General features: G+C 41.5%; 1 protein-coding gene across 2 annotated transcripts in view; it reads left to right on the forward strand.

The window, feature by feature from the left end:
* gabrb4 (gamma-aminobutyric acid type A receptor subunit beta4) overlaps window positions 1-24,130 on the forward strand; it is a 43,016-nt gene extending 18,886 nt beyond the window's left edge. The window contains exons 3-10 of one of the 2 annotated variants that reach the window (XM_086131015.1): window positions 3,836-3,903; window positions 4,807-5,027; window positions 11,484-11,566; window positions 14,201-14,338; window positions 15,577-15,729; window positions 16,634-16,890; window positions 17,460-17,549; window positions 18,135-24,130. In XM_086131015.1, the coding sequence (XP_085987141.1) occupies window positions 3,836-3,903; window positions 4,807-5,027; window positions 11,484-11,566; window positions 14,201-14,338; window positions 15,577-15,729; window positions 16,634-16,890; window positions 17,460-17,549; window positions 18,135-18,488 (1,364 nt within the window). In that variant the 3' untranslated portion in view covers window positions 18,489-24,130. The remainder of the gene's footprint in view (window positions 1-3,835; window positions 3,904-4,806; window positions 5,028-11,483; window positions 11,567-14,200; window positions 14,339-15,576; window positions 15,730-16,633; window positions 16,891-17,459; window positions 17,550-18,134) is intronic. The other variant, XM_086131016.1, reaches the window with a different exon arrangement.
* Window positions 24,131-26,646: the final 2,516 nt, after the last annotated feature.

Consider the following 26,646-nt stretch of genomic DNA (forward strand, 5'->3'; position numbering starts at 1 on the left):
AGACAATATTTACGAGCACCATGAGTCCTTCAGTTGTCTCTTAAAACAGATTTCGTTTACAGTCCATATTTTGTTGCTGTACATTGACACCAAATCCTTGTCCAAAACATTGCTTTTTTTTTTTTTTTCCATCCAGACATTAGTGTGCTTAGAATCCCCATCGCATTTACAAGTGGCACAACTCATGGCATTTTTTTATTAAAGCAATATTCTTTGATAGTCCAAAATGTCTTATCAAAAACAAAACAAATGAAAACAGCAGGGCGCTATCACTGCACATGCTTTTGGCTCGCCAGTTATCCTCCCCCCCCCCTTTTTCATGAGCACAAACACTTTCAATTTCATGACGTCTGCTCAGCGTTAGTAGTGTGATGAAGGATTCACACCAACCTGTGCTCCTCTCTCATTCAAACGCTCTCCTGGCAGACGAGCACTCGACTCCCTTGACAACTGATAAAGCCTGTAATTATCCAAATGGCAGACTTATCGTGTTACATGAGGCTTGAATAAACACTGTTAACCTGAACAAACACCACGCCTTGATGTGTCCGCTAAAGTCCACTAAAGTGGGATCTCGGATCTCAAAGCCTAATGCTGCTTTGAATTCAGCAATGGATCAAGCAGATAACATGTGCACACGTGTGAACATGTAGAACTGCGCTGGATTATACCAAGATTACATCAATCAACTGATTGTATGACAGTCCCATTCAAAACATAACCTATAAAAATGCCCAAATTATTATTAAGGTTGTCCAAATGTGTTAAATATAACACTATGGCTTATTGTTGTCTTTTATCGTTAATGATCACGCCAATTGTATCGTGGTTGCTCCGGCCGCAACTGCCAGTCTATAATAGAAGCATCTAGTGTTTAGCTGGGTGCAGGCCAAATGAGCAACACTCACTATTTGACAGGCTAACGGGAACCACATTAGCTACTATCGACAAATCGTGACAGCACTTATCACTATTGGGCTGACGTTGCATGCATGGGCACTTTTATGTCGGTTGCATACACTCGAGCTTGATTTAGAATTGTGCAGTGTCTACTGAAACAAAGCATATTGGAATTGTGAAAATATTGCGGCGGAAACTAAATTTGCCACCCTGGAAGGGCACCGGTGATGGCAAATGAGAGCGATTCAATCACAACGATATGACCGCAAAATGGAATTTACTGCAATGGAATGATAGTAAAAGGCCAAAGCGGTGCACGCGGATCCGCCCTGGCTGCCCGGAGAAATACAGTATGTTTATGCAGACAGTAAGTCAGCAAATAATAATTAAAACAACAAAAACAAGGAATCGAATGTGCACAAGAAAAGGGGTTACCTGTAGGGATTTATTTTGGTATGTGACGGCACATTCTGATTTTATTCGGTGGGCCCCAAACCTTCTCACCCTTTGTAGAAGTTAATTCACAGAACATATTATTATTATTGTTACTGTTCTTATCATTGTTGTTGTTTTAATCATCCCTCTGGGTGGCACTGCTATGAGCAGGGCACACAAATGATCGGGCAGTCTCTTGACGACGTAAATGTGCGCTCCTCCATTTTGAGACTCCAATGCACGAACCCAGACTTGACTTGGACTCGGACCTTTATGACTGCAGCTCTGATTGAGATCAATTTGATGATGACCGTTTGGCTTCAGATTGATCGCTTGTGGCTGAGGGCTAGTAAAGTGATTACAATGTGAAGGGAACAGATGAAGCTAACATCATTTCTCCCCAATCAAAGTGATGGATTATAAATAATTGTACAATTGGCTTATGTACGCCTGAAAACAACATCAGGATTCCTGGTGGCGTTTCCATTTAACTTAGCATGGGGCTCCTTTTTAGCCAACGTTAGTTTTGGTTTCTGCTATTTAATAATAATCACATACCTAGTGATAGATCGGGGATGAATTGCGTCATGTGAAGCCTAGCGTCAAGGAGATTCGGTTCGCCATTGTGAAGAAAAATGCGTCTTTTGTACTCTACGCAAAAAATATTGCTCCATTAATACAAACTAATTGCAGTAGACGCAAGCCTCCTTATTTTCCCCTTCTATCTAATAATGTTATTTCTTAAAGAAGCCAAAATAAGATGTGAGCCACAAGTGAAGCTCGAACAGATTTTTTTTCCCCTTCTTCTTTTTTTTTTTTTTTTGTTTTTTGTAAAAGGCTCTGCTAACAAAGCGAGAGCGGCATCAAAATATGCAGAGAGAGCGAGACTTTGCTTTCTCGCTTCCTCTTCATGTAGCGAATAAATGTACTTTGACATCTCTGGGGAAAACGGTTACTGGTTGCCTTCTCAAAGCGCAATGGAAATGGCCCTACTTTCCCCTGCCATTTTTTTTTTTTTCAGTTTTGCAAAGAGATGGGTCAGCTTCGGGGCATTTAGAAATGGGAGGACAAGGGTTGCAGGGGAAAGTAGGATTATAGGACATGAGACAACATGTCTTGCATGATTATTTTGACGGCCGCTAATGACAACCATTGAAATATCTTGGGACCAAGTTATTTATATTCCGTGACGTTAATTGAAGCCTGTATTGTTGACTTGTTTGTATTTTTTCCAGATAAACAGACGGACAAATGTTTTGTGACAAATTACACATGCAGTACTTGGAGAAAATAGAAAATAGGTTGCTGGTCACTTCATGTTTTCTGCAGGACTCCCCGCCCCAATTAATGCCCTTTAATCCAAAAGAACATTTGTGACTCCCAAGACCAGACCACCTGTACTTTTTGGACCTGAACTTACATAGTTGATATTAGCTGGCTGCATTTTTCGATACTTTCACAAACTGGTGCACTGTTTTTAAACCGATGGTTGATTTCGGTGTTTGCTGCTGAGGGTCGCCCAACCAGTTATTATATATATTCAACAACTATTCTTTGCCCAGATCATAATTTGTTAATTATTGTGGCTGTGGTGGTGAAATAGAACTGTACTGTAACAGAAAAAACAAACAATTATAGAAGGAACCTTGAGTTTTCATCCATACTCTACATTGTTATAACCTTCTGAAATTAGGACGAAAGGTTCCCGCTTGATGATGATGACGAGCGAGAAGCATCTTTCTAATGAAGTCAGCCACCGTTGATTGTTTGCAAGTTCGTTAACATGCTCGGTACAAATGGATTCTCCTTGTAAAGCGAGTTGTCTGAATACGTAAGCGGGGTTTAAGTGTTTATTGTACATGTAAGCAACTTGCTGTGCGTATCTGTTTACAAGTTGCACTGCAATCATGTAAATGAGGCATCGTTTTGTTCTTGCTGCTGCCCGACATGAATTTCCAGCGTGCACGTTAGCGTGGATGACTGCATGTTTTTTACGTTCTTTCATGGCCCACAGAGGAGCTTGTTTTTTTTTTTTTTTCTCTCTTTTAAGAACACTCTCGAAGCAGCGACAACCCATTTTAGTTTGTCGCTGCCACAGTGGATCACGGGTACGCAAGGGGTAACCTTTACAATTGTGCGCGGTGTGCTAGAGAATGTCGTTATCATGCAGTACTTGTTCTATATGTGCAAATGGTGAATAATGCATTGCGTAAGCGGTGTAATAAACAGCGGAGCATTTTAAGTGGCGGCGGCGTTCCCGCATTTAAAGGAACAGTGCATATGCAAGAAATGATGATGCACCTCAGCAATAAACAGAAAAATATATATCGATTATCACTGCTGATCAATTAAGAGCACAGTTGCGCAATGAATGCACACGACACATTATTTTCAATACGTAATGTATTCTCCAATCATATCACCCGTCCACCTTTGTTTTACTATACACATTTCACAATGCACATTTCTTACTCCTTTTTTTGTTTGTTTGTTTATTCAGGTGCTCCGGTCATAGTTGGGATGAGTATCAACATAGCAAGCATCGATTCCATCTCAGAAGTTAACATGGTGAGTCACAATGTGGGATCCCAGTGGATGTTTGTCTTCAGGTTTAATGAAACATTCAAAATGGATTAAAGTTGCATGACTGTCACGTTGAGTTCTACTTGTTATGACATTATGGATAATGTTGTGAATTGTGAAAACACTCTGTAATGCACACGATGGTGTGCATTATTTGAAATGAATATATGTATGACATATTATTTCTTTCATTTCTCACGGTGGTAATGCTAACATCACAAATCACACATGAATGAGCACGGTCATACAGTAATGAATTAGCTTATGTAGATACTTTATTTAAAGCCAAAAAGAAAATTCTGCAATGATACATAATGACGCCTCTGACCCTCCAAATCTCTGATTCATTTCAAGTTTTCTTCTTTGACTACTATTTGTAGCATTTCTTAAAAAAAGAAAACAAAAAAGCACATTGCAGGTGTGTCAAAAAGGTTCCCTGGCTGGTTTCACAAACGACATTCTTCAAACCCAAATGACGGGTTTTTCTTCTTCAATGCGGGACAGACGATCAACCAGCATGTCTCCAAAAAGATTTTGCTTCATTTAGTGTGTGAGAAGAGGCGAGGCGAGTTGTGGCAGGGAATTCAATGAATGCTTCACCATCACAGCCCAACTGTTCACAACGCCCTGAGCATCTGACACTTCCTGCGCACGAAGAACATTGCCTCGCTGTAGCCGCATCCCAACTTGCCCGACTGCCTGTGATTTCTATTTTTTCCATCTTTCCCATACTCTGTGACATCATCAAGGGCACTTGGATGATCCCAGAAAAAATCCTTTCAGAAATGCGCGGAGGCGTGGCAGAGAAAGCTGGCATTTGTTTGAAGGATGAAGTCGAAATTTTAATCATACAAATGTATTAAAAATTCAATTTTCCCTCTTTTCCAGGACTATACCATCACAATGTATTTCCAGCAAAGTTGGCGAGATAAACGTTTGGCCTATGGTGAACTGAACCTCAACCTGACTCTGGATAACCGTGTCGCAGATCAGCTTTGGCTCCCGGATACCTACTTCCTGAATGACAAGAAGTCATTTCTTCATGGAGTGACAGTTAAAAACCGTATGATCCGACTTCACCCCGACGGGACCGTCTTGTACGGACTGAGGTAAAAGCATTGTGATCACTCACTCCACACAGCATTAGGTACAGATCCGACAACCGGATCACAAATGACCAGTTTTGATTGCCAACGAGCAAACAAATGAACAATTTGTCTATGATTGCGGCTGTAGTTGGCAACTTCATGTTGCATTTGGTGCATGTACTGTATGTGTGGTAATGCCATCCTGTAACCACGATGAAAGGTCTGCACGGTCTGTTTTTAACGATCAGTGGTTAGCGCGCTGTCCTCACAGTGGAGAGGTACCGGGTTCAATTCCAGCTCCGGCCTCCCTGTGTGCAGTTTGCATGTTCTCCTCGGGCCTGCGTGGGTTTTCTCCGGGTACTCCGGTTTTACTGCCACATTCCAAAAACATGCATGGCAGGCTGGTTGAACACCAAAAATTGTCCCTCGGAGTGACTGTGAACGCAGATGGATGTTTGTCTGCGTGTGCCCTACGATTGCCTGGCAACCAGTTCAGGGTGTCCCCCACCTACTCCCCGAAGACGGCCGAGATAGGCTCCAGCACCCCCCGCGTCCCTTGTGAGGATAAAACGGTTCGGAAGATGAATGAATGGATGGATGTTAAACCCAAACATACATTACTCAAGGTGGACTGAGCGTTGAGGAGAAATGACTATTATGTTTTAGTGCTTAGGTGCTCTTGCTCAGGAATAAATTATTGCTTTTCTCTGTTACATGACACACAAAATAGCAAACGTGAGCATGTTCAAGAATCATCCTAACAATTGAATAAATCGTAAAAATGCACAGAGGGACATATCTAAGATCCCTTTGAGGAACACAAAAACTAACACAGTGTCCTGAGGTTTGAAAATCTGAATTAATACGCATGCTTTTCTTCACAAGTCTCCAAAATAAAGTGCCGTAGAGGAGTGGATGGAGCTGGAAATATATTTTGTTCTATGAATAAAATGGCAGTGGCAAGGTTTAGATCACACGAAGGGATGAATTATTAATGTGACAATCGGTGTTTAGACTCTCTGAATTACTGAATTTGTTCTGACAAAGAAGGAGATGGGATAGAAATAAGTTTTCTCTTTTCTTCTTTTGTGACTCTTTGGAAGGCTATAAACATAACGGCACAATCGAAATGCGGTATCGGTGTTGTGGTGTATCATGCTCCAGTAGTTGAACTCTTTGATGAATATTTAAGCTTCGCTTGGACTCAATTCACAAGTTGACAGCTTGAACTTCACCGAGGATGCAGATATTTTCAGAGACATCAACGACGAAACTCTCAGACCTAATTCATAAGTGATCTCGTTTCCATATATATATATATATATATATATATACTTTATATATATATATTATTTTTTAACAATCTCTAATGCAAGACTGCAACATTGTACGGCATTTAATATTGGACACAATGATTTATCGTTCATCCTGTGAATTTGCTCATTCATCAAGGTCATTGTATTCTCAGGGCATTGAATCAATCGCAACTCTACTGTGCTGGTTGTCTTCTTTGTACAGAATATGTACGCCTTAAGGTACAAGTCGATAAATTCTTCCTCAAATTTGAAACAGTTCTGCCCAAAGAGGTCTGTGAAAGGGGTAATCAATATCACAACTATTTCAACAAAACAAAACCAAACCGAAGCTAGACAAGAACATTTCAGAAGTGATAACTGAGACATAACACTTGCAGTCACAATTGCTCACCAGGAAGCCAAAAAAAAAAAAAAAAAAAATGGGAAGAGGAACCTATTAATAGCGTATATGGATTAAAAACTTGTCAGAAAGGAAATGTACTCAATCAGAGAAGGAAATTTGGACTAAAGAGTTGAACTTAAACTGCGCAACAAGTTTCAGTAGTTGATCAGATCACAGCAGTTGAATCAGCCATGAGGAGGAAAAGCCAAAAAGAAACCGAGGGGCTCCTCTCACATTCGTCATTAGTAGCATCAATTCTGTGAATTAAGATATTTGCGGATAGACTTTAAATCAATTCTGAGTCGACATGGCCGAATGAATGTATAAATAATTGGGTTTCCACACTAACACTTATGCTAAAGCTGAATTGATGATGCTCGAACGAGGTGCCCGAAACGTCTTCCCGGACCACCAGAGCGGTCCAGTTGCAATCGATTGAATATGTGAGTAAATCAAATAATTACTGACTCAGACCTTAATCCCCCTTGCAATTCCTGTTTTATTCTGTGCCTAAAATAAAGCAACCGGAAAAGAGAACAAAATGGCGCCAAACCACATGGCTTCCTAATCTGAATCAATATTCCCAGCTGCGCCACTCAGGGTACGCAAGGTTCCGCTGTAGCCATAAAAGTAGCATCAGAGCTGAGAAGATTGGACGCGAGCCAGAAGAAAATGGAATTACACCTGCACTTGCACATCCGCTGATTGTGCGCTGCAAGAAACGCGATTCTTGTTAATACGGGTTCTGGCATCAACTCTTCCTCCCAACATCTGCGGAGGTGCCTTGTTTGTTGTTATCGCTCTGTGCAGAACGGTGGGATTGCGTTTATTCATCTTTTCTTTATTTTGCTTCCTCTTCCAAATATTCTTTTATCAATTGAATAAAATTGTCCCCCGCCCGTCTTGCCCGTGATGCCAAACGCTAAGGCCGCTGGGACTGAACCCCTGCGCAGTGAGCTTAAAAGGAACGGGAAGTGACACAGATAAACACGGCTAATAAATTTTATTTTTAGACACATTGGTTTTGCAATCAAATCAGTCATGAGTATTCATTATGAAATACATATAATTAGGATAGAGAAGCAAGACATCTGGTCGGGCCGCGCCATGCAAGTGAAGAGTGAGATAAACAAAACATAATGACTACGCAAAATTATTGTTCTATTTTAATTCACCGGTATATGATTTGTATTGATTTTCTTTTTGAATCCAATTATGTCCATGCATAGGTATATTTCAGTATAAGTATGAATTAAAATGAATTTAGACACTTAGTCATTGAATGAGTAGACTTTAAATAGGCAGGACATTGACATGCGGTGGCAAATAACATTCCTTATGACCAAATATGGTGTGTGAGAAGAATGCTGATTTATTTATTTTGAACCACTTATTAATGCCTGGCTACTAATTTAATTGTAGAAACGGCACACTGTTTAGCTAATAAATTCTTAAATTATGAAATCTAAATATGACTCTTAACAGCTCAAACAACCTATTGAGGTTCTTCTGAGGCGATCACGTATTTTCTGTCATTTTCCTCGGCAAGCAAGCTGCATCAGCAGACTGTGTAGGTGTCAGGAGTGTTGCTCATGCATCTGACATCGTCTTCCTCGTCTGGAGTCCACCTCCGGACCCGAGACCGTTACAATAAATGCAGACTTGATGAATAGAAATACACTAGGCTGCTTTTTTTGGCTTTTTTTTTTTTAACATTCGTGAGTCATTCCTGAAAATCTTCATGCAATGCGTTGCGCATCATCCTCATGAGCTCCACCAACGCTCGAAATTCATGTCCGATTCCTTGGATTTGAACATGCTGCCATCTGTCTCGAGTGGGACTGACTGTTGTTGACCCATATCTAGTGACTTGTCCAAATCCCAAACCCTCTCTCGGAGGCACCTAACATGTGCCTACTCACCATTTGGCTCTCCCCTGACTTGTTAGCTGTCACATATAAGCACATTTTTATTCATTGTGGGCTTTTGTTCTGAGTGCCAAGGGGGTAAAGAATTCTTCTCTCTCCATTAGTCCGAGCTGCTGCCAGGCTTACTCGACTTCATAGTGCTACCGGGAGCAGTAGCTTATGTTGACAGGATGTCTTTTTGATTACAGGGGGATAGGCCCTTAACTCTGCTTTTGTTTAATCTCCATATTTTATGTGTCTTGTGTGACATATCTCATTCTTATGTTGGGTGCTCGGTAGCTTTGTTACTTGCTTTGTTGTGATGTGCTGCCGGACACTTTTGTGCCCAATGCAAATCTGGAGCGAGACGCGACCCGAAACCCACGCAGGGGCAGGTTCAACCGAGTTTGGGGATTTTCAGGCATTTTGAGCCATTGCGGATGTGATCACAGCCAATTTGATTCATCGCCATTCAAAGTGGCTACTTACTGTAAATGCTGTATGTGAGGAGCATACGTCATGGTCCTTGACATAGTGGGAAAAGTTTTGGTCTTTTTCAGCATTTGGCTCGATGTCAATCGTGCAACACCCGCGTGTGACATAGTCACGATAAGTCCGTGTTCTGTGCCATTTGGCTGTTGCCGATGACTTGGACAGACCGGGCCGGCCTGAAATACTGACGGCAGCCCGCTGATGGACACACCCCGGGGCTGAGAATGCTCATTTCTGGAAATGCATAATGCTAAATCAAATTGTTGGGCTTTCTGATGTGTATATATGAGACAACGATTGAAAATCACTTCTCAGTATTATAAAATGCAGTTTTACATCTCAAGTCGCACTTCTATGACAATGAAAAGCAACTTTTGAGGGCGACTTGCATGTGGACCGAATGGTGCGGCCGGTGAGTGTATGTGCGGTTTGTGTTTTGATGATAAGTTGCATTTTGCTATTGTGTAGCCGTACACAGTATCTCCCTCTGTGCATAGAGTCTAACCGATGTTATTAATGGCGATGTTGCTTGTTTGCAACTTTTTACATGGGGAAGTCTAATTGCCAAGTGACCTCTTCGATTAATGTAATTAGGTCTGATGTTATCTCCTCTCATAGTGTATCAGCAGTGTGTCACCCCGCTGTATGCAGTCAGCGGAGGAGTGCTGTGAAGGCAGCAGGGAGGTGTAGCACAGCAGAGTGGTAACAAATGCAGTCTGAGCAGCAGAATGCTTGTGCAGCAGAATGCAGCTCAGTGTCATTGTGAATAATAGATATCACACACCGGTCACACACATTTCGTTTACTAGGCTTCTTCTCCTGCCTCCCGATATTATCAGCTTTGGTGCTTGGGTCTCGATTTTTGCTCATTTCTGCACTGCATCAGTCTAAAACAACAAAGGCGTGCCAATGGCATAGGCTTGAACATACTGCTTAAAAATGTGCATTAAAGGGGAAAACCTTCGATGAGTCCCACCGGACTCCAATGCAAAGAAATGTGAATCAAGCACAGGCCCCATAAAATGTGCTACTGACTCTGTGGAAAATGTATGGATTTGTGAACGTGTCAGAACAATTGACATTACTTTGATAATGATTGTTTAAAGACAGGCGGCCCGGTAGTCCAGTGGTTAGCACGTCGACTTCACAGTGCAGGGGTACCGGGTTCAATTCCAGCTCCGGCCTCCCTGTGTGGAGTTTGCATGTTCTCCCCGGGCCTGCGTGGGTTTTCTCCGGGTACTCCGGTTTCCTCCCACATTCCAAAAACATGCATGGCAGGCTGATTGAACGCTCTAAATTGTCCCTAGGTGTGAATGTGAGCGTGGATGGTTGTTCGTCTCTGTGTGCCCTGCGATTGGCTGGCAACTGATTCAGGGTGTCCCCGCCTACTGCCCGAAGACGGCTGGGATAAGCTCCAGCACCCCCCGCGACCCTAGTGAGGATCAAGCGGTTCGGAAAATGGATGGATGGATGGATATATATATATATATATATATATATATAGTGCCGTCATATGTACATTTGCGGTGATCCATGGGGCAGGTGTATGACGTATGACTGGCTGCCCTGTATGTCAATCAAATGACAAAGTTTGACAAAGAACGAATGATCATTCACTGCTGTTGGAGAGGCAGCTATTGGAAATATCAATAGTATAAAAGTGGGAGGTGTGGCAGTGAATAAGTTTATGCCGTGGGATCGACCCACACTCCCTTGGCGAGCAACAGGTCGATCACGATTGACATCATGGGCAACGCTGTTCAAAAGTATGGATGTTTCATTGATGTCTAATTAGTTTGCAGAGCTAAGTTACACGATTACTTTGTTGTTTGTTCAAAGTATAAGTTTCAACCCCAAGTTCACTGCTGATTGTGTTTTATTATCGAATGACGTTGTTGCTCATTATTAGAAGTTATCATGGTTCATGTTTTTTTTCCCCCATGCAAATTGAAGAAATCTTGCTCAGATCAGATTTGCACTGCTTTGCCATGAAATGAATGTATTTATCGCTGATCTTTACTATTATGGCCTCAAATTTTTCAATCATGAGTAATATTTGGAAAACAGGGCTTCAAAAATGGCTGTTTCAGCATGGGAGACATTTGCCCACATAAAACCAAAGTGCCATAAAAAAATTTAAATTAGAATTTTTTTTTTTTTATAAGTGTCTTGCCAACCATTCAGCATAAATACAAATTATCCATCACAATAACATGACGTTTGAACAGGGGTGTGGAGACTTTCTCTATCCACTCTACGCACCTGCTACTTTTCAAGCGGATGCTGCTCTTTTCCGTATGACGTGACTTTTTTCACAGGCATTTCCGAGAAATCTATGAAACCTTTTCAAAGCGGGTTTTCTTTCTGTCTTGTCCCCCAGAATAACCACCACGGCTGCTTGTATGATGGACTTGAGGCGATACCCTCTCGATGAACAGAACTGCACCTTGGAAATTGAAAGCTGTAAGTAAATGCCAGCATAGCCGTTGCTCTCACCAAGACCTTTGAAAACAAACCTTAGAGCTGCTGATATCATCACCTTCAAATTATGAGCTATCACGTGCTGTTTGTTTTTATATATATATATATATACTGGGCAGCCCGGTAGTCCAGTGGTTAGCATGTTGGCTTCATAGTGCAGCGGTACCGGGTTCAATTCCAGCTTCGGCCTTCCTGTGTGGAGTTTGCATGTTCTCCCCGGGACTGCGTGGGTTTTCTCCGGGTACTCCGGTTTCCTCCCACATTCCAAAAACATGCATGGCAGGCTGATTGAACACTCTAAATTGTCCCGAGGTGTGAATGTGAGCGTGGATGGTTGTTCGTCTCTGTGTGCCCTGAGATTGGCTGGCAACCGATTCAGGGTGTCCCCCGCCTGCTGCCCGAAGACAGATAGGCTCCAGCAGCCCCCCGCAACCCTAATGAGGATAAAGCGGTTCAGAAAATGAAAGAATGAATATATATATACATTAGAAGTACATTACTTGCTTTAAACTTTTCAGTAAATCTTCCATTTTCTTTTTCTTTTTTTTAATGAATGATGAATATGTATGTTTAATTGAGTAAAATCAAATTCTATTAGCATATTTTGTGCGGATTCCAACAAATGGTTTCTTCTCCCTGAATCACCTGCCATGAGAACAATGCGGGTGTTGCTGGTGAGATTAAAACCGTATCGTGTGATAATTTCAATTGGTGAATTTATCAATCACTCTCCCTTCTCAATACGCTGCATATGTGTGGTTGTGGTTGCTGATTGTTTATCCTTGTGATCTATAAAATGGACCGTTGCTTAAAACATTGCACGAATATTCTTAATTGATTCCGATTGGGCTTCCGGTCCGAGTGTGAGCGGTGCACTCTTATCAGTTTGATGGATTAGGCACCTTCCATCCAGAGAGAGATTCAGGGCTATTGACTCCAGGTCCCTATAGATGAATTTAATGCCACGAGTCTGGACATGTCGCTACTAGAAGGTGAAATGTTGTCAAATGAACCGCGCTGAGAGACGGCGCTGCAGTGAACGCGTACTGGCCCATTGACATCATCTACAACTGTGATCACTTTCACTTGTACGGCCAACTGAGATTGTGCAGGACGGCCCTACTGACACATGCTGATGAATATTCATGCCGTGTGGGAGGCAGGAGAGGGATGTCGGGATAGCTTAAACATGTGATGCAGGCAGGCTTTATGACAACCAAAGTGGTTTTGTTCTTCTGCAGGTTGGTCTGCATGTGCTTATCTGGGAAAAGATCCCACCTCAAACCTAAAACCACTTCATGTTCCGACGTGCCATGTTGCTTGTTTGGCTGAGGTAATGAAGGCTGGTAGAAACAGTGTTGAAAACTATGTGTATGAGATTGTGTTGCTGTAGGAAGTGCTATTAATATTTGGCAGGTTTTGTGGGCGAGTGGGAAATATTAAAGTGAGGTAGTCCAAGGCACTGTGGCAGTATTGCTTTGGCAAAGCTCCCCGCAGCAGTGGCGTGCAAGTGAGGGGATGAGGGGCTGTCCTGGTTTTACTCACCTGATTTCATTATCTTCTACATAAAAAATGCTCGATGCCTAAGAAGAGTAAAACATGTTGCCAAGTATTTCTTTTTATATTTATAAATAGGGTCTCATAGTATTGGTAATGTCACAGTATATAGTTTTTGGTTCCATTCTAAAACGCACAGCATCATCTCCAAATTAAATTTGAAGTGTTCTGAATTTTGCTACAAGCTGCATAGATGAATAAAAGTGGAACGAACTATTATCTTAATTGGCTCTTTTTTTTTTTTTTTTGCACATGCCTAAAAGAATTCAAGCCGTATGCTAATGATGGTTTTTATACGTAAGAGCAACCTGCTTGCTGATGCGATGTGCCGCGATTTACGTATGATCCGACTAGTCGACGAATCGGGATGACTATCGGTGACTAGTCCGCTGGTAAAATAGTCCTGTGTGGCAGCCCTAACTGTGACCGCAACCCTCCCTCTCACAGATCCGCCATTCTGCGAAATTCCCATTAGGTCTAACCCACCTGCGCACAGAGCTGCGCCATGCGCCCGCAGGATTTATGCCACTCAAAAATAAAGCCGTAAATGTAATGTAATGTAATGCACAAATAGTTTGTGCTAAAATGTGAACTTGCAAGGGGCTACAGTAGCTGTGCTGTACACGAGATCATTCAACACACAAGAAGAGTTCGAAAGTACGCATGAGGAAATAAGCGATGGTGACTCGCAACAAACTATGTGCTGGAGTGTGTGCGCTTCACGTGTGGGTGGTAGCGAGAATCAGAATGTCTGTTCCAGTTCCAGCGTGAGTAACTGTATCAGACGGTATGTTTGCTAAGAGTTTAGGTTTGTGTGGGAACAACAACTGTCTCCATGAAGTCATTCTGGGATGTCATATCGTTGCTCCGTGTAATGGTTTTCAAAAGTCAAGATATCTGCTCGGATCCGAATGACTTTAGAGCAGAGTGCGTCATTCGTCAGAGGGACCTCCACTAGTTGTCTGCGCAGTGCACCTTTCACGAGATACATTGTCCCATTTCATGGTTATTTCTTGACCTTGTGCCCCACCCTCACCACCAATTTTCTTCCCGTGACAGACGGATACACCACAGATGACATTGTGTTCTTCTGGCAAGGAGGGGACAGCGCTGTGACAGGTGTGGACAAGTTAGAGTTACCTCAGTTCTCCATCGTGGACATCCGCTTGGTCTCCAAGGAAGTACGATTTACTACCGGTAAGCTCAGTTTTGTTTTTTTAAATTTTGTCTCTCTTATTTTAACATTCGCTCCATTGACAGTTTAACAAAAAATGTCATTCCTTACATTTTTTCATGACATGTTGAATTATGGATGTGGATCATAGCATGTATGGGTATCGAACACGAGACAAAAAGTTTCTTCTTATGTTGTACAAGGAGCAGTCTTGAGTCCCAATGACTTCAGGAACTTTGCTCTGTTGATCTGGAGTTTTTTTTTTTGTTGTCCTACATTTTGTTGAAACGTGTCAATAATGTTCTTGCTTTGCCTCTAGAAATTCTGGCGGGGACAAAAGAGACGAAAGCAGAGATAAAATGTCATTTTCGTGTTTGAGTTAAGTGTAATTCGTGAACATTTAGTGCCACGATTAATCTCGGATGTACTTGCTTGACGGGGAACTGTTGTCCCACTTTGAACCAAGCATGTATGCAAAAAGTATTGATTCATTCAAAGATTTACAGTGCAGATGACGTCATCCGTCGTTGTGGGCATTTTTTCTTTTTTTTTTGTATGACATTAAACCCATCATGCTTCTCTCAGTGCTCCCCCCCCCAAAAAAATGCAGTATAACCATAGATGGCGTATACCCGTCGATCTAACGATATTTAGAGTAATCCTTTGATTTTGCAAACTACAAACAAGTCTGTAGAGCTGAAGCCAAGAGCTGTTGGTTGATTGCTTATTTTGCTTTTTGCATCAGCATTTTATGCACCGGCTTGTTTAAATCTAACCGCAGTAAAAAAATTTAAATGAACTTGCGCTACAACGATTTGACATTTCTCTGCAAAATATCCACTAAAATGACCAACGATGCCACCTTAGCACTATGTGTTTTATCCTTTCGTGTGCAGGCGTGCATTGCAATCACCTTTTAAAATGGCCTTTCAGTAATGTTTAGAGGACAGAGGGAGCAAGCAGGAAACAGGCGAGCAGCTCTCTGTGACAAGTCTCAGAGGGATGCTGGCGCGGCCTGCTGAGATAGGGGCTTGCAGAAAAATCTGCCGTGTTTGCGACTTTGTGCCATGTTTAATTGGAATCGAACTTGTCCCTGGAAAGTAATCCATCGCTTTGGGGAAATTAAGTGCTCCATCTGAACAAACGGAGAAATGACTACCCTGCACGTTGTCAAGTGTAGGGTTTGGAGCGCCTTACACTTTCCCCTTTTCATTCTTCCCTGATCTTATCCACGCCGTCACTCGGTTGTTTCTGCTTACAGGTTCATATCCGAGGCTTTCGCTGAGTTTCAGAATTAAGAGGAACATTGGATATTTCATCTTGCAGACATATATGCCCTCCATCTTGATCACCATTCTATCCTGGGTCTCCTTCTGGATTAATTATGATGCCTCTGCAGCTCGGGTGGCCCTGGGTAAGTTGCATCCATATGCATTGTATTTGAAAACCTTTCAAAATGCCCCCCCCCCCCCCATTTGAATTCAAATCCCACCCGAGGAACCACAGTGACGCAGTGGAAATGATTCCAAATTACTATTTTATTTGTACTAGTCATTCCAGTAGCAATTCAATTGAAATATTTACAGTACTTTTAAATGTATGTGTATATACTGTATATTAGAGCACTTTTTTAATGATTAATGTCAATGCAATGCATGATTTTGACATAATTATTTATTATTTAATTGTTCCTTACCCACTAAGGGTTAAATGTGAGAAAAATGTTGACAAAGCACATCAGCAACTATGACCGTATAAAAGGCCGAATTCAGTTTTGCTCAACTACAGTGATCCCTCGCTATTTCGCGGTTCGTTTATCGCGGCTTCAGTGCATCGCGAATTTTTTCAAACAAAAAAAAATATATTATTTTTTTAAGTCTGCAAAAAGTCCACAAAAGGTCCGCGAGAAGCAGCGAAAGTCAGCAAAACAACAGCGAGTCACATAGAGCAACATATACAGTACTACATGTATATGTTTACTGTATTTTGTTATTCATAAACTAACCTAACTTATACATGTTTAAATATATTAGTATACAGAATTAAGTCATTTTAATTACTTCAAAATTTACTTCTACATGCATGTATACCATTAAATTTGGCCTTATAAATATTATGTACATGTACCTATATGGAGGGGTGGGGTCGCTACTTCACGGATTTTCGTTTATCGCGGGTGGTTTTGGTCCCCATTAACCGCGATAAACGAGGGATTACTGTATTTAGCTACCGGAACGTAAGATGGTCTTGTAGAATGTCGATAAAATGTGGCTTGCACTGATTCATGTGTCCATGTGTGTGCGTGCCGCTGCATTCAGGTGTGACAACGGTGCTCACCATGACAACAATTAACACCCACCTTAGGGAGACTCTCCCAAAGATCCCCTACGTGAAAGCCATCGACGTCTACCTCATGGGCTGTTTTGTGTTTGTGTTCCTGGCCCTGCTCGAATATGCCTTTGTAAATTATGTGTTCTTTGGCCGGGGCCCGGCACAACAGAAGAAAATCAATGAAAGGCTGAATAAAGTCAACAATGAGCGCACACGATACGAAGAGAAGCGCCTAAGGGAACAGGTTTGCATCTTCATCTGCTGCCTCCATTATATTCGACGATGTCAGTCAGATTTTAAGTAGCCCCCACAAAAAATGATTATTTGTGAATATTTAAGATAGCTACTGTATTTACATTCCTGACTGGAGTAATCTCAAAGCACAGTGTTGCCCCCCGACCATAGTCAATCCACCAACCATCATCCATTGCTTTTCTCTCAAGCAGCGATAAGTTTTTATTGAGCATAGCCCCCTTTTCATGAAGCTAGCCATTCATTGAGCCCTACAGTGGTGTAAACATTCTCATTTCTTATTTAGGTGGTTGTCACTGTGGGCTTCATTCATTCTCACCTCGCTACCTTAGCAGTTAGCATACTTAGCAAAACACAGCACGGTGAAGCTTACGGGCCTAGTGATGAGATTTCTGGTAGAATGGTCAGACTGAATGACGCTTCCCTGTTTCTGTGCGTAAGATACGAAATGCTAAGCTTTTCTGTGTTGACTGCGTTGTGTAATCAAATGAAAATGTGCTTATTTGCCAGTATTTGCTAGTCGTTTTAATGTTCTCTTCATTTTTTCTTTCACATTGCAAGGACTCCATTTCCGTGCCGTTTCAAACCAACACCTTCAGATCATTTACACAGAGAAGAAATCTGTATCTCGAGGAACAAAGAAAAGTTGGGGTACATGTATTTAGAAATCATATCAGCTGTAGGCCATCCTTCACTATGATTCACTTGCTTCAAGTAGTTTCACTGCCAAACTGTTTCCAAAATAGTTGGTAGCCACTCAAAATATGAACACATCAATACTTTTCAAATCCAACGCCTCTGTGCAGAATGTTATTTATTTGATTTTTTTTAAGTTAACAACAATAATCAGAATGAATTAACAAACCAAAGTCAACATTGCAGGTTGGTCTTCATCCATTTTCATCGTTGCTAAAAACTGTACTGTGTGGACATAACACAACTGAAGACGGTGTTTCGGGTAGATTAGTGTACGTGTTTACAGATCACCGCCTTCACCGAAAATATCCCAACTGTTTTGGAAGCAGGGTTTGCAATTCACTTACTTATGTCTTAAAGCAAAAGCTATTTTTGAGCATGCTAGAAATAACATTCCATGTCACCTCTGCATTTTGCTTGACTTTCAAAATCTGTGGGACGCTGCGGGATTTAGTGAAGTTTGATAATAGTGGGTTAGTTTGGCTCTCCTCTTTGGCAACAGCCCACAATGAGACTTCTATCTCTCTGCCGCCGTCATAGGTGGATGCGTACGGCAACATTCTCCTCACCACTCTGGAAATGAACAACGAGGTGATGCCCTCTGACGTGGGAAGCAGCGTTAGTGACTCGCGGAATTCAGTCATGTCCTTTGACAGTTCTGGGGTCCAATTCAGGAAGCCAATGGCGCCCCGAGATGGCTTCAGCCACCACTCACTGGATCGGAGCGCCATGCGCAGCAGGGCCAACTGCCGACTACGGCGGCGCTCGTCCAAGCTCAAGTTGAAAATCCCAAACCTGTCAGATGTAAGCACCATTGACAAGTGGTCCCGGGTCATATTCCCGATCACTTTTGGATTTTTCAACCTAATCTACTGGTTGTACTATGTGAATTGATGTGCATCCCACTAGGAATCATTGGCCATATTTTGAGAGCACATTAAATTGGCTTTGATACAGTTCCAAAATATGTATACACATACAGGTTGAACATATGTATATGCATATTTCTATACAGTATATTATATTTATATATACACATACACACACACACACACACACACACACACACATGCATACACATGAGACCTTAAAGACTTGTCTGCTGTACAAAGTATTAATAGGATGACTTGAATGTTTAAAAAAAAAAAATGTGAGAAGAATTTCAAGGCTTTGACTTCCTTTTTCCTCCTGAAACAAACAAATGAACAAGATCCCCACAGGGATTTTTGGAACTAGAGACTGCATGATATTTTTGCTACTAAAAATGAGAAAAAGAAGAAGGAAAAAAAAAGAGAAGCAAAAGCTCTTGAGAGAGAGAGAGAGAGAGAAGATGCCCCCATTGACTTTTTATTGATTCTTCTTGTAATCAGAAATCCTCTACTGCAGCTCATGAAATCAGTGGTGGCTTGGAAATCAGGCATCAGCTGAGCAAGGTCCTTGAACACCTCCCCAGTCCTCTCACCTTCTCCTCCCCCCATGTAGCCCATGAATACAAAGTGCACGAAAAATCTCCGGTTCCACCATGTACAGCGACCCTGTTTGAAATATATGTAATTATTTTTTTTGTTAAATTTTATATTTCATTTGAAGTGGTAGCGTTCCATTGATCGGACATCAATCACGCGATGTTTGGTCGCCACAATTGTGCATTAGAGTCAGCGTAAACTTACAGATTCTCTTTTCAGGTGATGGGAGGGCAGCGGGGTCTACTTTTCGTTATGGTTTAAAACAAGTGCTGATTATTGTAGATATGATTTTGTCTTGAAAAATACTGTGATTTTAGAGTGTCGGAAAAATGCTCTATTGCTAGGGCATTACAAGATAAAAAGTTTCGCATTACTCATTTTGATTGTTTGGGGGGAAAACACATTGTGTACATTGTATCATTAAGTATTAACATGAAAGTATATTTGTATTGTTTATTTTCTCTTGTTGACTGAGTTCTATGCTCTTTAGATGCAGCGTTTATGGACGTCATTCCTGCTTTGTGAAAAAGGAAATGGGACGGGAGGGGGGGGGGGTGGGCGGGAGTGATGTGTTGCTTTTTTGTGATTCGTGGGAACCAATCCACAGTTAAAAAAATATATATATACGATTATGTATATTCGACAGTCAACATATCAAACCACAGTTTTGTTATGTATTTTTCATGGTTTATTTGTATGTTCAGCATCTCCTCGTGATCGGATTTGTTGGAGAGCGGCATAACTAGAAGAGTCAAAGGAACTACAAACGCACACGTATAACACCAAGCTGGCGTGAAATAGTGCCGGGGAAACGCTTCATATCGATACGACAACCAAAAGTAGTCCTGCAGTAGTTTTGTTGTACTTTGCGATGCAAAATGTAGCCTCTGAGTTTGATTTAGATTGCAAAATCTGAACTGTCAATCTTGTCTGGTCCACTCACCCCCTCACCCCCCCCCCCCCCAAAAAGACACTTCAACTGCATTTCAGGAGGTGAAACAACTCCAAGGCCTACACAGTGTAGCAGACATTTATGTTCTTTTCTTTTTAATCCACATATTGAGCGAAAATCATTCTTATTTGTCATATATAGAAGAAATATAACCATGAAATGGACAGCAACGGTTGGCTATTACACCTACAGGACATGAAAATGGATTAACATACGGAGTCACTCATTTTTCTACCGTATTAACAACTTTGGGGAAGACGCCTCCCCTAAAAAAACACTCAGTACGCATGCATTAGATGTCTCCAAAATGTGACACTCACTGGAAGACAATCACACCAATTTATGAGACGGGGGTTTTGTACACTCAACCCACGTCTTGCTGTCGTGGCACTTCTCTTTGTTTGCATTTTTTTTGCAGTGACATCTTATTGATGATGAGTGCATCCTGTAAGCCATAAATGTGTAGGCTGCATTTTGAAGCGAAGGGAACAAATAACCAAATGAAAATGACTTACGTCTCCCATATAAGTACCGTATTTTCCAGAGTATAAGGTGCACCTTCAACAAATGGCTTATTTTTAAACTGTTTTCATATGTAGGGCACACACCTTATTATAAGACGCATAGAATAGAGGCTACAGCAGTGGCTGCGGTTGTGTTATGCATCCACTAGATGGAGTTATGCTAAAGGGAATACAATACAGCTTTATTTATTTCGAGCTTTCACAACCGCTGCAGCTGTAACAAAGCGCTTTACAGAACATTTAAAATACTACGTCCAAGAAATCAGAATATTGATCGATCTATAAGGTGCATCGGATTATAAGACGCCCTGTCGGCTTTTGAGGAAATTGAATGCTTTTAGTGCGGAAAATACGGTTACTGCCACTCTTCTTAACATAAGTACATTTTTTTCGTACTGTTCATTGTAATTGGAATATCTATCTTGCAGCCCGGCACCATGTTGTTTTTCCTATTTGGTGAGGTAGAAGTTTTTTCGTGGGTTTTTTTGTTTTGTTTTGTTTTTTAAGAGCGTATTTCAAGTTAGTGTCCAGAGGTATTCGTAATCACTCTTATTCTCTCCAGTGTCCATGTCCCTAGTATCATTGGTCAATATAGAAAAAGGCGGTAAGGACGTGAAGGCACCGTTCACCCCTGGTGTCGTTTTCTTTTGGCAATGTGATGGATGTTTGCAAAAGTATGATTTGTGTTTGTATTTGAAAATTAACTCAAGTATCAAATGTTTCACTCTCCTTTACATGAACAAAAGCAGCCCTTAATGCATGCATCAACATGATCTTGAGCTGTCGCGGCTTTCTGGGTGTGGAATTCGCACATTCATCCCAAAAGCTGTGAGGACCTTCTGTTTTGACGATTTATTATGAGTACATGTCTTTCTACAAGATTGAGCTTCTGTTCGTTTAACACGTGTTCAAAGTGTGGAAGGGGGCGGGAGGGGATGGGGGGAGTGTTGATCTGAGGTCAATGTGAATTTTTCTTGCCTCTAGTGTATATGTGTAATTACATGTGAATTGTACTGTAAATATGATATCTTTCACTTAATACTTCTTAATGCATGAACAAAAACACGGCAGTTCGGAAATACCAACGAGCCTCACTGCTAATGGCATGGACAGCTTCTCTACCATTGGCATACTTCAGCAAACAAAATCAAGAAGAAAAGGCAAAAAAAAAAAAAAAAAAAAAGACACCAGTGTTGACAAAGTAATGGAGAATTCAACAAGTCTTCTCGCAGTGATGGAGTTTATGGAGACTGTTGACATTCACCTGCCCCCCCCCCCCCCCCCAATGTGCAAAGCTAATGTTGACTCAAGGCTTTGGCTCATGGTCAGCAAATGGGATTGCGTGCCCCCAAGTCAACCAACTGTATGTGTGTGTGCGTGTATGGGAACACTTAAACAGCGCAATGTAACTCAGAGTGTTCCCTTTATTCTTTTTGGAGGGGGGGGGGGGGGCATTATGGCCAAGCTGGCTTACAGAGGCTAGAGGAGCAGGATATGCCTTAAGAAGGTGAGTTGGATGTTCTTTCCTGTTCCTCCAAAACTAAAAAAAAAACCTTAAAAAAACACGTCATGTCATGTGTGCCCTTAAACAAGGTACATAGCCAAGTCCTCGTGCAGCTGCTGCCTTGCCAACAATAGATCATAACGTGTGCGGAAGTAAATATGTTTGTTCGGCTCCAGTATGTCCAGGGTCGTAAAGGAAAATTGATTCCTGTGAAGTTCGATTGTCAGAATCTAATTTTTTTCTTAAAAAATATCGAGGCCAAAAAGAAAATGAACAGAATAAAGTCCCAATGCCAAATGTTGTCATTCTCATATTGACGTTCCCTCTGACATTTATAAATCAGGTTATATCAATAAGCACGGGTACTGCACTTGTGAACGACAAAAGCGGTGGTTAGTGTTGTTCTGTGTCAGGAACAAACGCCAACTTTGATTAAATTTGAGAAGATGTTTTAAAGTGGTTATCCTACCGCAGGCCAATGCTTTCTTTGTCATATTCCAAATTTATTCTCGTAAAATGATGACTTTCTTTCAAGAAGTGTTTCTTGAAACCATTCATTTAGTCGCCTAACTTTATGGCCATCTCCTCACCATTTGGCCCTCACAATTATTCGTATAAATGACCCCCCAAAAAACGTACAAAAATACTATTCTGCTGTGTCTTCAATCTTTTGAACACATTCCCTCAAAAAGTTGTCTTCATGACTTCCATTCATAAACGGATGACAGGAATAAGTGAATAATAGCGGCGATCTCCCTTTAAAACGCGAGCATGAATCAGAACGAAGCAGGAGAATTTCAACCGCCAAAGCCCAGACCGGGCTGACACGCAGACTTCTCACTGTTGGAAGAACTTAAGTTGGTGCATTCATTATTTTGTGCACACCGCAATTTTATTTTGCATGACCTGCCTTCTGGAAAATTATTTTCTTGACCTAGTCCTATTTATTTATTTATTTATTTATTTTAACTCTGCAGCATATGATTCATCACCACAACCGAGGAGAAGAACAATCCAGTGTTTACATGCTCAAATTGCACTTGTTTTTAACGGCCAGCTCTGATGAAACCTTGTGAGGAAAAAAACAAAACAAAAAATACTTTCTTAATAAAAGCAGATGAATTAAGATCAAATGTAAACATGGAATGTCCATGGTGGAATTCGTGTGAATCGCAAAGCACACGATTTGGAAAAGTGCTTGAATCAGGTTCATGATGCTTATCAACTTCAGTCACGCTTCAGCTACAAAGGATGTAAAGGACGCTCCGCCTGTAGCGTCCGACGTAAGCCATGTGATTCCACACTGAGTGGGTGTTCCCCGTATTTTATTTTATTTTTCTTGTAAGAAGCTGCATTTGGTTCTTATGGTCTGTTGATTGCCCTATGGCGATACATGCCGGAATCTTCCCAGTGACACCTCAGTGCACCTCCCATCTGTGACAGAAATTGGCAAAACACACATGCGTACACACACACACAAACAACAATCAACAAAACAGCACCGCCATTTTATTTTTTAATTTGGACTATGAATCAGAAAATGATTTGTGTCATTCCTGTGTTGGTTTATTATTTGGTGTATTTGTTACATTTGTTCTGGGTTGTTATCCTTGTTGTTTCATCATGAGGAGGAAAATGTAATTCATCAGATATAAGTGGCACTGGAAGAAAAACAATGCTTTTTTTTTTGCGTGTGTGCGTGTGTTTATGTTCACATTGGAGCGCTTATTTCAGTTGTGTAATGAGGTGTTTGATTTCATTTGGCGTAACGGTACCCATGGAAATCAACGTTTGTGTGGTATGCTATTGTATAATTTATTTAATTTGTCAGTGCAAGTCAATGTTATGGTGTCAATTGGCTTTTTTTTTTTTTTTTTTTTGGTGTTTAAAAAAATGTGGGGTTTTTTTCGGCTTTTGCTTTCTGGTTTTGTTTTGTTTTTTTTACAAATACAAGGTGTTCATGTATGTGGTATTTAAAAAAAAAAGGGTTATCATTCAAACAACAGACTTTTTACAAATAAAGGCTTATACAGTAAAGAAAGCTGTCTTTTCATTTGCCCTTTGAGGACTAATAAAAACATCCTACCGTACATGTTCATTTGCCTTGAGGTTTCTCCTGCGGTATTAGTCCCCAAAAGGTAAATATCTGATGACGATCCATAAAAACATCATGTATCTAAGATTGGCCGACTGGGCGCTCACCATAAGTAAGACAAACAAGAATATACGGTAAGAGAAGTCTAAGGAAAATGATTTACCGTATTTTCCGGACTATAAGTCGCAGTTTTTTTGTAGTTTGGCTGGGGGTGCGACTTATACTCTGGAGTGATTTATGGGTGAAATTATTAAAACATTATTATATCATTTCACATGTTCTTTTCACATTAAACCGCAAGAGGACGTTCTAGACCTGTGTTGATAAAAACACGATGAGTCTGACGTAAGCGACGTATAAGAGAAAGCGCTGCATCTTCTACCTCTGGAGTTGGTGTAGTTGCTTTAAAGTGGCACAGAGGATGAAGATTCCATTGGATTTACTGATTTGGAGTGACATTGATGGTTTGGTGAACTTGTTAGCATGTTCTTTATGTTATAGTTATCTGGATAACTCTTAATATTTTACTTGAACATACCAGGCACGTTCTCAGTTCATCGTTTATGCGTCATGTAACGTTAGCATATTGTACACTTCTTCAGCGTGTTGTTTTCTATTTTATTTTTAAATTTTAAATTTAAATCTTTCAAGACGACATGTCTGTTCTCGGGGTTGGATTTTATCACATAAATTTCCCCCCAAAATGCGACTTATACTGTACTCTAGTGCGACTTATATGTGTTTTTGTTCTTTATTATGCATTTTATGGCTTGTGCGATTTATACTCGGGACCGATTTATAATCCGGAAAATATGGTAATTGGGTTGAAAAAAATGTACGCACTTGAGATATTATATCCTTTATCTGTCCTGATTAAAGATACAAAGGAACTCCAGCCGACGAGAGTAACGTGCCCAATTGGAATCCAATGAAATTGTTGTTAACGGGAAAAGTGATCGACTTTTTACTGTAGGTGGGGACAAAGTGGCACTGCAGACTTTTTGGGGTGCAGTCAAAACTTAGAGGACATACTAAGTAGCAGATAATTAATTTGTTTCGTTGAAGGGCAATGCGCTGTCATTAAAAGTCCGCGTTTGCACTCTTGCAAAGGACGGGACGCCTGATTGAGGTATGCTCGCACGTTTGGATTTTTTTTTTCTCCCCGGGATGCACACTTCCAACTGGAGTGTTTCGGCGCCGAAGGTGAAGTGGAACAGTACAGCCTCGAAATGGGAGTGCACGGAGAGCAGCGAAGAAGTCGTGTGGGAGTGAGACATCGAAAACGTTGTGTAGTTCATGCGAAACAATGAATTGGAGGTGGAAGCAGCTCATTGATTTCACAGATTGATCGTAGAGGTCGGTTGGAAGGCTGTCTGCACTGTCAACACACACACACACACGCACGCACGCACACACACACGCGCGACTTTAACATTGGCATTGCATCGCCGCAACCTTAAATTGTAACTTCCAATAAAAACATTGAGTGGTGGATCCCCACGTCAAAGATGCCTTCTATTGATGTCTAACGTCAGTGCGTCATTACATGTCGAGATGTAGACTAGCAGGTTGGTGACGGCTGACAAGCGCAATCATCTCGGGCCTTCTTGGCCTCTTCCCCACACGCTTCGCCCGCAGGAGACCTTGGAATGGCTCGAAGGTGCGAACGCGAGTGCGAATGTGAGTGACTACACACGTGTTATCTCTGTGATGAACTGCTGGCCTGACACGTCCTTGATGAGCTTCAGCCGGATGCTTGCAACATTTTTCCGCCCCCTCTTGCGACCTCAAACAGGATTAGCAGTTTAGAAAATGGATGGATGAAAGTCTAACATGTATGTGCATTTACAATCATTTTTGCCAATGAATAAATAACTTGGCGGCCAGGTGGTCCAGTGGTTCGCTCGTCAATCTCACAGTGCAGTGGTTGTGGGTTCGATCCCGGCTCCGGCCTTCCTGTGTGAGGTTTGCATGTTCTCCCCGGGCCTGCGTGGGTTTTCTCCGGGTACTCTGGTTTCCTCCCACATTCCAAAAAAACATGCATGGCAGGCTGATTGAACACTCTAAATTGTCCCGAAGTGTAAGTGTGAGTGTGAGCGTGGATGGTTGGTTGTCTGTGTGTGTGCCCTGCGATTGGCTGGCAACCGGTTCAGGTTGTCCCCCGCCTACTGTCCGAAGACAGCTGGGATAGGCTCCAGCATGCCCGCAGCCCTCGTGACGATAAAGCGGATCAGAAAATGAATGGATGGCTGGATGAATAAATCAAAAAAATCTGCCAGGGCTTTTTTAAAAGTTAACAAGAATCATGCCACAGTGGATTGTGAATTAAGGGTTTGATAAAGTCATCTGTTCAAGGCGTCTGGAATGATTTTTGCGCACCGAAGTTCATTGCGGCCTCTCGTGCAAAAGACGTGTGCATACAGATGGCATGCCGTGGCGAGGCTTTCCACAAAGCATACAGAATCTGCAGCTTTAAGCGACACTTGCAGTTTGATTTATAGTGGTGTTACT

This window comes from Hippocampus guttulatus, chromosome 15, assembly GCF_054856545.1.
Source record: "Hippocampus guttulatus isolate MCC_2025c chromosome 15, RoL_Hgut_1.0, whole genome shotgun sequence".
Taxonomy (NCBI): domain Eukaryota; kingdom Metazoa; phylum Chordata; class Actinopteri; order Syngnathiformes; family Syngnathidae; genus Hippocampus; species Hippocampus guttulatus.